Genomic DNA, 12,912 nt, shown 5'->3' on the forward strand with positions numbered 1-12,912 from the left:
GATTCTTTTTATGAATCAGATACTGCCAAATTCATGTCACCAGGTTGGGTGGCAATTGGAAGACTCTGGGGATCCGCCCACTCTTGTATATTCCCTATGAATAAGCACTGCAAAATCTTGCCTATTATTTGCTCCTTTGTTTTCTAACCTTCTTGCTTTCCACTTCCTTCTGTTTGCCTGTTCTCTTTAAGAATGGTTATGTGAATAACAGGATACCTCATAGTTCCCTTCCACATGGTGGTGGTTATTACCACATAGCCACATTGATTGGCTTTGGACACATCTAGATACTATATCCTCAGTCATATTACTTCTATGGATAGTTGGCTGATGTCTTCCTCACATGTTTCTTTGGGAGAGAGAAACCAGCCCTGGAAATTGGGGATTGGGTTGGGAGGGTTGCATCTCAGCAAACTGATAACCCCTGAAGGATATCAAAGCCCATCTCCTTAAAAAAAAAAAGCCTTTTGATACATACCTTCCATGACCACTCTCTCCTTTATGTACTCTAGCCACAGTTCTATTTCTCTATAACTCTTTGCTGTTATTTATAAACATGCCTGTCTCCATGGCTCTTCATCCTAAACTGTAAAGCTGGGACCCATACCAAGTCTTAACTGTCTTCAATTCCCACTTAACACAATGCCTAGAACACAGCAGGAACTTGATGGCTAGTGACTAAATGAGAGAAAGTTTCGGTGAATGGGACATGGATCTCCCGTGATAGTAAGGAAAGTGATCCCCTCTATTCCCCAATCGAGGGGCAAAATTGCTCTAACTTGCCTATAGAAGGGCTCAAATTTTCGGAGACAAACACCAACTCAGAGAACTGCCGAGATTAACCTGCCCAGGGAATCAAGAAAAGTCAAGCCTTTGGAAACCGGGCTTCGCTATTCGAGCAGGAAACGTGGAATGCGCTGTCCTTGATTCTGGAAGGCACATATAAAAGCGGAATCAGCCCCGCCCCAGGAAAGACAGGGGCCCGGGGCGTGTTCTGCATCGTTTCCAGGCAACAACAGTCCCGCCCATCTGCTCTTCACTTCCTTACCCAGCGAGCTCCGCTCGACCAATAGACCAACAGAACATCGCCAGATTGGACGGTAGTTGGAGGACTCTGGGGGTCCGTCACCCCGGAGACTCCGCCCCCCCCATTTCTTCCCGGCTGCTAGAGACTGACCTGAGCTGAGCGTTTGCGGGTCGCTGGGCGGGTTGTTGCGGTAGGTGAAGAGGCGCGGGGGTGCCTATGGTTTTGTATCCCCGGCTCCGGCCGCATCCAGAGATACCACAGAGGGGCCGAGAGGCCTGACTCGTCCAGCCTTGCACGTCCTTCAGGCCGGAGTAAATGAGGCCCGGAATCTGGACACTAGAGTTCTCCGCATTGGTCTGGACCAGGAGACCCGGGCTCTGGTGCGAGCAAAGTTTTGGTTTGGGTGGGTTCAGACGACTTAGGGGTGGGGTTGGCGCTTCATTGTGGTCCTTGACATCAGTTCACCAGGACCTCCGTCACGTATTTGGCCCTTTTACTTCTGGGCCCTTGCGCTGGCAGGGCTCTCTCTCATGGAATTATTCAGACCTTTTTCCAGGCAGCCTTCCTAATCACAAAGGAGCCTCCAGAAAGCAAAGAAAAGAAAAGCGTCCGTTCATTCTACTAGACTAAATAGTTATGAAAGCCCCCAGGCTTTGTGGGTAACCCTTCCTACTTATCTCTGCTCAGGGTACTTTCAGTTAGTCCCCAACAGGCAGAGTGGGTAAAAACATGGCTTTTGGAGCCACACAGATCTAGTTTCCATTCAAGGATTCACTCTATCAGTAATGTGCCTTTGACAAGTTACCTTTCTGATCCTTAGTTTTTTCGTCTGTAAAATGATGAAAATATCTACCTCTTCGTCTTTCTTTCTTTGTCTTTTTAGGGCCCTACCCACAGCATATGGAGGTTCCCAGGCTAGGGGTACAATCGGAGGTGTAGTTGCTGGCCTACACCACAGCCAAAGAAACACCAGATCCAAGCCGAGTCTGTGACCTACACCACAGCTCAGGGCAACGCTGGATCCCACTGAGCAGGGACAGAGATGGAACCCCCAAGCCCATGGTTCCTAGTTGGATTTGTTTCTGTTATACCACCAGGGAGCTCCCTCTTTTTTGTATTTTTAGGGCCACACCCACAGCATATGGAAGTTCCCAGGCTAGGGGGAAAATTAGAGCTGCAGCTGTCAGCCTACACCACAGCTCACAGCAGTGCTGGATCCTTAACCCCTTGAGCAAGGCCACAGACCAAACCTGCATCCTCATGGACACTAGTTGGGTTTGTAACTCACTGAGCCACAAGGAGAACTCTTAAAATTTCCATTTTTATTATTTATTTATTTATTTATTTTTATCTTTTGTCTTTTTAGGGCCACACCCTCGGCATATGGAGGTTCCCTGGCTAGGGGTCCAATCAGAGCTACAGTTGCTGGCCTACGCCACAGCAACTTGGGATCCAAGCCACGTCTGTGACCTACATGACAGCCCATGGCAATGCTGGATCCTTAACCCACTGAGCAAGGCCAGGGATAGAACCGTCAACCTCCTGGTTCCTAGTCGGATTCGTTAACCACTGAGCCACTATGGGAACTTCCTAAAAGTTCCATTTTAAAAAGACAAACTTCATTATGAAAACAACTTGTGTGCAGAGCCAGAAGAGCAAACCCATTGAGCAAACCCATTACCCTTTTGTCTCCTTTTTATATATAACATAAGAATATGATAGAAGACATTTTAAATTTTGTTAAGAGAATTTTTTTTTTTTTTTTTTTTTTTTTTTTTTTTTTTTTTGCTTTTTAGGGCCACACCCACAGCATATGGAAGTTCCCAGGCTAGGGGTTGAATCAGAGCTACAGCTGCCATCCTACACCACAGCCACAGCAACTCAGGATCCAAGAAGAGTCTGCAACCTATACCACAGCTCACGGCAACACAGGATCCTCAACTCACTGAGCGAAGCCAGGGATTGAACCCACCTCCTCATGGATACTAAGTTGGGTTCATTACAGCTGTGCCACAACTGGGAACTCCAAGAGAGACATCTTTTTTTTTTTTTTTTTTTTTTTTGTCTTTTTGCCTTTTCCAGGGCCACTTCCTGCTGCATATGGAGGTTCCCAGGCTAAGGGTCCAATCAGAGCTGTAGCCACCGGCCTATGCCAGGGCCACAGCAACGGGGGGGGGAGATCCGAGCCGCATCTGCGACCTACACCATAACTCATGGCAACGCCGGATCTTTAGCCCACTGAGCAAGGCCAGGGATGGAACCCGTAACCTCATGGTTCTTAGTCGGATTCATTAACCACTTCGCCATGACAGGAACTCCAAGAGAGACTTCTTAAAACGCTATTAACTTCCTTCCTAAGCCAGTCCTTATTCAATTGAACATCTGTTTTTCAGCTCAGATTCCAAATGAAAATGTTTGAGAGCGTTGACTCCACAACCACAAGATCTGGCCCTGATCTTTGGGCTGAAATCTGTTCCTGTCTGCCACATCCTGACCAAGAGGATGGTGCCAGCAATGCCTTCTCAGACTCCTTTATGGATTCTTACCCTGTAGGCACAGGCCAGAGGGAAGCCCCACACTTTCCTGAGCAGCCAGCTATAAAGCCTTGGGCTCCCTTGCAGGATTCAGAAGTGTATTTAGCGTCTCTAGGTAAGTTAGATGGCTTTCTTTTCTTCTTTTTTTTTTTTAATCAGAATCTGGCGATTTTAAGGAAGCATGTTGAAGTTCTGTTACATCAAACCTTGTTTTCTGTTCTTAAATTTTCTTTTTTTTTTTTGGTCCTTAGCACATGTATTTGTCAGATGTAATTCTGGGGTGAGGGATTAGGTTGGTATTTGGGAAGGAGCCTCCCTTCCCTTGTACATCCCTTAAAACAGTCTTTGTCACCTCTTATCTCTGTTTTACTTAAATTTTTTTTTTTTTCTTTTTAGGACCACACCTCTGTGGCATGTAGAAGTTCCTGGGCTAGGGCTTGAATCAGAGCTGTAGCTGCTGGTCTATACCACAGCCACAGCAACTCGGGATCCGAGCTCAGTCAGCAACCTACACTCACAGCAACACTGGATTCTTAACCCACTGAGCGAGGCCAGGAATCAAACCTGCATCCTCATGGATACTTGTCGGGTTTGTTACCACTGAGCTACTACAGGAACTTCTGTTTTACCTAAATTCTGCTTCATTTATTCATTTATTCTATAGAATGCTCTTGTCAACTATTAGTCGCTCATATATTCAGATAACCCAAAAGTGTCAAACTTTAAGCCATTCTGAAAGAAAAGGTCATGACCCCAGAGCTACATGAGGATTTTTTTTTTTCTTTTTCGGCTGTACCCGAGGCATATGAAAGTTCCTGGGCTAGGGATCTAATCTGAGCCACAGCTGTGACACAATTCACAGCTGTAGCAATGCCTGATCCTATCCACAGCATTGGGCTGGGGATTGAACCAACGCCTCCACAGAGACAAGCTGGATCTCAACCCACTGTGCCACAGCTGGAACTCCTACATGAGGATTTTTGATGCTACATATGTAATAGATTGTTGGGATGGGAATATATTGAGAAAATTTATTCTGCCTCTTGTTAGCCATTTTACTTTTTAAATATTTCCTGAACACATTTCACTGTCCTGTCCTGCCCTTATGTGTAAGTATTTAGACTCCAAACACAGGAAAGAGATTTACATTGTCTCATGCTAGAGGAAAGAAAAATAGCAGTTTAGGGCCGTGATTGCCAGACTTCATTCCCATCATGGCTCAGCCATTTATAACCCGACTAGTATCCATGAGGATGCAGGTTCAATTCCTGGCCTTGCTCAGTGGGTTAAGGATCCGGCATTGCTGTCGCTGTAGTGTAGTTGGCAGCTGCAGCTCTGATTCAGCCCCTAGCCTGGGAACTTCCATATGCCACAGGTACAGCCCTAAAAAAATAAAATAAAAAATAAAAACATCTATTACAGAGAAAGACTAATATCATATCACTTATATGTGGAATCTAATAAAAATGATACAAAGAACTTATCTACAAATCAGAAACAGAATCACAGATTTTGAAATCAAACTTATGGTTCCCAAAGGGGAAACATGGGGGGGAAGGGATAAATTAGGAGTCTGGGATTAATATATACACATTACTATATATAAAACAGATTACAAACAAGGACCTACTGTGTAGCACAGGGAACTCTACTCAATATTCTGTAATAACCTGTATGGGAAAAGAATCTAAAAAAGAATGGGTATATGTATAACTGATTCACCTTGCTGTATACCTGAAACTAACACAACATTGTAAATCAACTATACTCTAATTAAAGTTTTAAAAAATCGATGGGATGCATTGGTGTGTCACAAAACAAACCTGGGAATAATTATTTGAGGAAGGAAAGGCAATTGAGGAAGAAGAAGCTTTTGAGGAAGAACAGAAAGAAGATTCAGAATAGAGTTTACATGATTGCCAAGACATTTCTTGGAAAAAACAAGAGGAATTTGGTTAATGATGTACTGGAGGAAAAAGTTATAAGAAAAACATAGGTGGAATGATGGAAAATGAGAAAGATGAAGGTGTGATATGAAATTTGTTGGGAAGCCATCAGAGATGGGATAGTAATACTTGCAGCAATGGCTGAGGAGGTTAACAATTCTGTTGTGGTAGTCAGAACATCTGTTTAATGATGTTAAGTAGAAGAGGCAACAGTTGGAGAAAGCTGGAGAACCAGATCCTTTGGCTTGTTGGTACTCTGTGCCCAGGGGTTATAAGAAGTTTTCATGGATTCGGTGATGTTTTTGATTGATGAAGACTGGTTCAGAAAGTTAAAATCCACTGATCCTTTCTAAAACCAGTTAAGGAGGTGATTAAAAAGTCCTTTCCTGAAGAAAATGAGAGCCATTTCTGTTGCCTCTGGCAGAGTCTGGGAGGGAGTGGCAGGCAGGTTTGGAGGATGCAAGGGTGTCAGTTCTGCCTGATCACACCTGGTCAAGGACCCAGCACACTCGGAGGGGAGAAAACCTTTTCCAGCTCCCAAGACTACTTCAAGGCCAATATAAAGATTGGGGGGGGGTTGTTTGTTTTTGTCTTTTTGCCTTTTCTAGGGCCACTCCCTCAGCATATGGAGGTTCCCAGGCTAGGGGTCTAATCCGAGCTGTTGATGCCAGTCTACGCCAGAGCCACAGCAACGCGTCTGCGACCTACAGCATAGCTCACAGCAATGCCAGATCCTTAACCCACTGAGCAAGGCCGGGGATCAAACCTGCAACCTCATGGTTCCTAGTCGGATTCGTTTCCACTTCGCCACGATGGGAACTCCTTGTTTGGCTTTTTCTTTTTTGGCCACACCTGCAGCATATGGAAGTTCCCAGGCCAGGGATCAAATCCAAGTCAGAGCTGCAACTTATGCCACAGCTGCAGCAATGCTGGATCCTTAACCTACTATGCCTGGGCTGGGCATTGAACCAGCACCTCCACAGAGACAAGCCAGATCATTAACCCACTGTTCCACAGCTGGAACTCCTGAAGATTGATTTTATTGCCAAATAAACTTATATTAGTGAATCCATTAAGAGCAACAATTAAAAACTTTTAGCCAGTTTAACATGAGATACACATAACCCTTTTCATATCCTCTGGGAAAAACTCAAGTATTAAACATTTATCAACTGCAGGGTGTTTTTTTTTTTGTTTTTTTTTTTAGGGGTGAACTTTTTTTTTTTTTTTTGGTTTTTTTTTTTGCTATTTCTTGGGCCGCTCCCGCGGCATATGGAAGTTCCCAGGCTAGGGGTCGAATCAGAGCCGTAGCCACTGGCCTACGCCAGAGCCACAGCAACGAGGGTTCTGAGCCGCGTCTGCAACCTACACCACAGCTCACGGCAACGCCAGATCATTAACCCACTGAGCAAGGGCAGGGACCGAACCCGCAACCTCATGGTTCCTAGTCGGATTCGTTAACCACTTCACCACGACAGGAACTCCTAGGGGTGAACTTTTGGTGGTAATATATAGCAACAAAAGGTGTTTGTTCTGATCAGTGGGTTCTAGCTGATGTAGCCTGTTTAGAAATGAAAACAAGATTACAAATCATAAGGATTCTATTGGTCCTGGGTTTGATGTCCACCCTTCCCCTCCAAAAAGTCATCATTTACCCTTTTATTATAGTTGAAGGCAAGACCAAATTAAAGCAGAAGGCAAATGGTTATACTTTTCTTGTCTTCTTCAAAATGCAAAGAGTGATTAAACAGCTATCATCAGGAAGCCATATGCACCACTCTCAAAGAGATTACAAGATTTTTTTGTATGTGTCTTGTTTTGTAGGGCCACACCCACGCATATGGAATTTCCCAGGCTAAGGGTCGAATCAGAGATACAGCTGTTGGCCTACATCACAGCCACAGCAATGTGGGATCCAAGCCACGTTTGCAACCTACACCATAGCTCACAGCAACATGGGATCCTTAACTCAGCAAGGCCAGGGATCGAACCCGTGTCTTCATGGGTACTAGTTGCATTCGTTACCACTAAGCCATGATGGGAACTCCAAGATGTTTGCTTTTATTAGGCTCCAATATCCAGGCCACAAGTAGAACAGCTTTTTAAAAATATGTATTGGGAGATTCCTTTTCTTTAACCAAGAATTTTTTTTTTTTTTTTGTCTTTTTAGGACCATACCTGCAGCATATGGATGTTCCCAGGCTAGGGATCCAATGGAGCTGTAGCCACTGGCCTATGCCAGAGCCACAGCAACGCAGGATCCAAGCGGCGTCTGTTACCTACACCACAGCTCATGGCAATGCCAAATCCTTAACCCACTGAGTGAGGCCAGGGATCAAACCTGCAACCTCATGGTCCCCAGTTGGATTTGTTTCTGCTGCGCCACCACAGGAACTCCAAAGAGCTCATTTTTCATGGAAGGCAAATAAAGGGAAATGTACCTTTTTCTTTTTCCTTCACAATGTCTTCATTCTCCATTGTATCAAAAAATGTTTAACCCCATAGGTTCTCATAAATAAATTGATGGCATGTTTTTCTTTGAAATCACAGAGGCCCAGCAGGTGCCTCTCTAAGGAATGCTTGTTTTTTTCTGGCTTGACATGTGTATACTATCTTTTTTTTTTTTCAACTCCTGAAAATAGTCTCTCTGAGGAGTAAATGGTTTTTCTTTTGGTTACAGTGTCATAAAGTGGTTTCCAAACGTCTTGAGAAAGAATTAGAGAAAATGAAGATCCAATGACCATTAGACATGATGATATTAGACACTAACATTGACTTGATGAGAACTCAATAATAAGAAACCTTTAAGATTTCTAAACTCGATAATAAGAAACCTTTAAGATTTCTATGTGTGATTAAAGCCTTGAATAGGGGAGTTCCCTTCATGGCTCAGCAGTTAACGAACATGACTAGCATCCATAAGGATGCAGGTTCGGGCCCTGGCCTCACTCAGTGGGTTAGGGATCTGGTGTTGCTGTGAGCTGTGGTGTAGGTGTCAGATGTGGCTCAGATCTGGTGCTGCTGTGACTGTGATGCAGGCTGGCGGCTGTAGCTCCAATTGGACCCTAACCTGGGAACTTCCATATGCCACACCCATGGCCCTAAAAAAAAAAAAAAAAAAGAGTTCTTGGAGTTCCTGTTGTGGCTCAGTAGTTAATAAACTCAACTAGTATCCATGAGGATTCGGGTTTGATCCCTGACCTTGTTCAGTGGGTGAAGAATCTGGCATTGCCGTGGGCTGTAGTGTAGGTTGCAGTTGAGGCTCAGATCCCAGGTTGCTATGGCTGTGGTGTAGGCCAGCACCTGTAGCTCCAATTCGACCCCTAGCCTGGAAATCTCCATATGCCATGGGTTTGGCCCTAAAGACAAAAAAAAAAAAAAAAAAAAAGGAGCTCTTTTTCAGGGAGTGTGCAGCTACTCATCATTGAGAGAATCTTTAAGTGGGCATTTTGTATTTTAGATTAGTTTTGTTCCATATTCACTTTCCTTGTTAAGCTCGACTTTCTCTCTCTTTAGAAAAGAAACTGAGAAAAATCAAAGGTTTAAATCAGGAAGTGACTTCCAAGGACATGCTTCGAACCCTGGCCCAAGCAAAGAAAGAATGCTGGGATCGGTTCCTCCAGGAGAAGTTAGCATCGGAGTTTTTCGTGGGTGGACTTGATTCTGATGAGAGGTAAATGGTTCCCAGTATAGTTCCAGGTGACAGTGTGTTTCATTGAAGGCATTTCTCTTCCTCTAAAGAATTCAGGGAGGAATTCTTATATCTGGGTTCAGATATAAGTTGATATCAACATCAGCTTTTCGGAGCTAAAATCATCTTTTGTAAGGTTGCTTTATTTGCTTTTAGCCCAGCAGCAGATTTTTGCGAATGAGTATTTTGGCCAAAAAGCGAATTTGTCACCTACATCTTGATCACAGATTGAGGAGAGTTGAGAATAAACCATCATCTTCATTTTTAAGCACATAGTGTGCTTGAGAAAGTAGTTATCGATCAACAGCTGGAACCATGTCTTTTTACCCTGACTCTCCATGGCCTCACAGAGTTTCTGTCATATTGTAGATACTGAAATTTGTGTAGATACAAACGAATGAATGAATTTCTTAAGCATCTGCTGTGTGGAGGCACTGTGCATGATATCAAAGGAGTAGAGAGATGTAAGGATGGTTTAGACAACCCTCCCCTTTCTGGGGGGGTCCTCAGGGAAAGATGACGTACATTGACATACCTAACAAAACAAAACAAGGCAGCATAAAAAAAGAGCAGATGAATGGAAGTAGCCTTGGGCTTTGGGAGTTGAGAGACCATTGAGCTCCCTCTGGGCTCTGGTTTTGGACCAGAGAAGGACAGTATCTGCAGGTGGGCTGGATGCAGAAAGGAGCAGAGGGCATTCTGCTACAAAGAGTAGGATGGTGCTCGACACCTGAGATAGTAACTCTGTCACTTATTTGTTGTATGTACCTGGGTAGTAACCTGTGTGTGCCTCAGGGTCCTGCTCAGTAAAGCAGGAATAGTAGCTCTTACCTCATACAGTTATTATGAGCACTAAATGAGTTACCATGTACAAAGCACTTAGAACAGCGTCTGGCACATAATCAGTTCTATGCTTGTTTTTTTTTTTTTTTCAGTTGCACTCAGGGCATTCAGAAGTTCCCAGGCCAGAGATCAAACCTGCACCACAGGAGTGACCTTAGTCACAGCAGTGACAACACCAGGTCCTTAACCTGCTCAGCCACCAGGGAACTCCAGCTATCCTTTTTTTTTTTTTTTTTTAAGAGCACACCCACAGCATATGGATGTTTCCAGGCTGGGGGTCAAATTGGAGCTACAGCTGCCCGCCTACACCACAACCACAGCTATGCCAGATCTGAGCCATGTCTGCAACCTACTCAACAGCTCATGGCAACGCCAGATCCTTAACCCTCTGAGCAAGGCCAGGGATCGAACCTGCAACATCATGGATACTAGTTGGGTTCATTACTGCTGAGCCACAGACAGGAACTCCCCAGCTATTTTTTTTTTTTGTCATTTTGCCATTTCTAGGGCCACTTCTGCAGCATATGGAGGTTCCCAGGCTAGGGGTCTAATCGGAGCTGTAGCCACTGGCCTACACCAGAGCCACAGCAATGCTGGATCCGAGCCACGTCTGCAACCCACACCACAGCTTACGGCAATGCCGGATCCTTAACCCACTGAGCAAGGCCAGGGATCGAACCCGCAACCTCATGGTTCCTAGTCAGATTTGTTAACCACTGAGCCATGACGGGAACTCCCTCCCCAGCTAGTCTTAATATTATTCTTCCTAACAGAACTTTAAAGTTTAATAAGAAATTATTCAAAATGAAAATCGGTGAGGGAAACATTTTGTAGTGAGACTGTGTGGTTCCTCATGTATGTGAAGGCCAGGTAGTTGACCCTCTCGTGGTATGCTTTTGGCAACGGAGTCATGGGCTGGGGAATCCTACTGTCTGCAACATAATCCCCCATTTTAGGTGTCAAAAATCTGCTGGTTATGGCTTTATTTCTTGGCTTATGACTTTTTGCTGTTAAAGAGCCTAGAATGAGGTTTACATTCTTTCTAGTCATTTGTATTTTACCATGACTGTCTAATAGCCTTAGAGTGGAAGAACATGGGTACTTAAGGAAGGTGAGAGGGGGACAAAAAAGAGCCCTCTGGCATAGTGGCCATTCCTTTGTGGGAGACATTGCTACTCAGGTGTTTCCTTGGCATCCTGCTGGAGAATGAACTAAATGAAAAATAGAAAAAATCGTGCTTAGCGCAACTAAGCACTGTATGTATAATTGAACCTCAGACTACCTCAGGTGTAAGAGATTTCAAGATGCTCTGGTTTCTGCCTCACTAATAATCTGGTATTTATTTGAATGTTTCCTCCCCTTGACAATTTCTCTTCTCTCCGGTTTTGAGTTAAAAAAGACAGGACTGAGGCATAAGCTGTTCAGCTATTCTCATCAAGCCTTCAGAGACTCAGCATTTGAAGGGGGCCGGGTGCTGCTTATCGCCCAAGTACCCACCAGGGGGTAAATTATGCCAGGAAGCTGCCAGGATGCACAGCTGTCAGAGGAGTAGCTGCGCTCCCCATGTTAGCCGTGAAAAGCAATCATAGGAAGAAATTGGTGGGGGGCAGGAAGGCAGTCTTTGAGTAACTGAGATCATCATTAAGTGATTAATCTGTAAGGTCTGATGCTGCCACCCCATTCTCCTGTTCTTTCCTAGCACCTTGGAACATTTCAAGAGGTGGCTCCAGCCAGATAAAGTAGCCATCAGTACGGAGGAGGTCCAGTATCTGATTCCTCCAGAGTCACAGGTGGAGAAGCCATCGGCCGGGGAGGAGCCAGCAGCGGCGGAACAGTAAATTACACACGCACACGCCAAGCAGCTGTCTTGGGTCCGGAGGGAACAGCAGAGAGCTTGGCGTCAGCAGCAGCAAGGAGAAATCTAGGGAGGGAAAAAGCCCAAGCCTTCCACTCTGCCAAGCAAGCAGCTGTGGGCCCCTGAGGACGTGCAGGGGTTGGCACATGTGACTGGTTTGAGCAAAGTGACTGACCCAGTGAGTGCTGGATCAAAATACCACCTCCCTCTCTGTCTCACAGCTTGCCTGAGCTCTGTTGCTGCAGGAGAGAAGTCTGCTAAGAATCTAGTGAAGGACCAAGTATGAAAGTATTTGGAGAAATTGATGCCCTTGTGTATAATGTATAAGTTAAATGAGCCATTTTTTTTTCTTGCCTCTGGATATTCCTGCCTGCGTCCCAAGCATTCCCTTGGTAAATTGTCAGGGGTGCCTTGGGCCAAAGAAAGTGAAGTCTGCCTCCTTGAATCCAGGCCCCACTGGGGCTTCTTTAACAAGTCCATAATAAATACAAGGACTTTAGGAAAGAAGCTAGGCTTTTCCTTCGTCTGATTTGTTCCTTGTGGGAAAAATGGACGAAAGAAGTGTGAAAATGTGGCTGTTTCTGTGTGTACATATACATTTTTTATTTCATGTGTGGTTTCTCCCCTAACTTCCTTCTGCACTTAAAAAGGGCCAGGTTCCAAAGTAGACTTGTAAATATGGTGATAGTGATATTGGAAACCACTCCTGAATATTTCCATGTCTGCTCCTTGTGGCAGCTTTCCTGGCTGAGCCTGTTTCCTTCCTTGTTTATGGTGTTCTTGTTCAGTTTGTATTGTCCATATAAAACTATTCTCATCAGAATAGCTGTGTGGGTGGTGCTATTGACCTGATTCCTCCCAGAGAGATGCTCCCAAGCCATGATGAGGTAAAGGCAAATGCATGTCAGCACAGAAGAGCTGGTAACCTTTGCCAGACTCCTGTTTTCATTTTTTGGGTTTTTTTGTTTGTTTGTTTGGTCTTTTTAGGGCTGCACTAGTGGCTTGTGGAAGTTTCC

General features: G+C 44.7%; 1 protein-coding gene across 4 annotated transcripts; it reads left to right on the plus strand.

Moving 5' to 3' along the window:
- Positions 1–1,149: 1,149 nt before the first annotated feature.
- Positions 1,150–12,403, plus strand: CCDC32 (coiled-coil domain containing 32). 4 transcript variants are annotated; one of them, XM_021097621.2, is made up of 4 exons: positions 1,150–1,407; positions 3,421–3,676; positions 9,024–9,180; positions 11,741–12,403. In XM_021097621.2, exons 2-4 carry the CDS (start codon positions 3,433–3,435, stop codon positions 11,877–11,879), a joined length of 540 nt encoding a protein of 179 aa, XP_020953280.1. In that variant the 5' UTR covers positions 1,150–1,407; positions 3,421–3,432; the 3' UTR covers positions 11,880–12,403. The 4 variants fall into 4 exon arrangements, with proteins under 4 accessions (XP_020953280.1, XP_084830952.1, XP_020953278.1 ...); XM_084974826.1 differs by having other exon boundaries at positions 3,426–3,676; XM_021097619.2 differs by having other exon boundaries at positions 1,150–1,217.
- The last annotated feature ends 509 nt before the right edge of the window (positions 12,404–12,912 follow it).

This window comes from Sus scrofa, chromosome 1 (genome assembly GCF_054392235.1).
Source record: "Sus scrofa isolate SSC_HxYL_T2T_F1_AM1 chromosome 1, Sscrofa_HxYL_maternal_Yorkshire_Landrace_v2.0, whole genome shotgun sequence".
In the NCBI taxonomy this organism is placed as follows: domain Eukaryota; kingdom Metazoa; phylum Chordata; class Mammalia; order Artiodactyla; family Suidae; genus Sus; species Sus scrofa.

Coding starts and splice junctions, on each gene's coding strand:
- CCDC32 (XM_021097621.2), top strand. CDS start 3,433: ATGAAAATGTTTGAGAGCGTTGACTCCACAACCACAAGATCTGGCCCT. Junction 3,677..9,023: donor AGTGTATTTAGCGTCTCTAG/GTAAGTTAGATG, acceptor CTCTCTCTTTAG/AAAAGAAACTGAGAAAAATC. Junction 9,181..11,740: donor GGACTTGATTCTGATGAGAG/GTAAATGGTTCC, acceptor GTTCTTTCCTAG/CACCTTGGAACATTTCAAGA.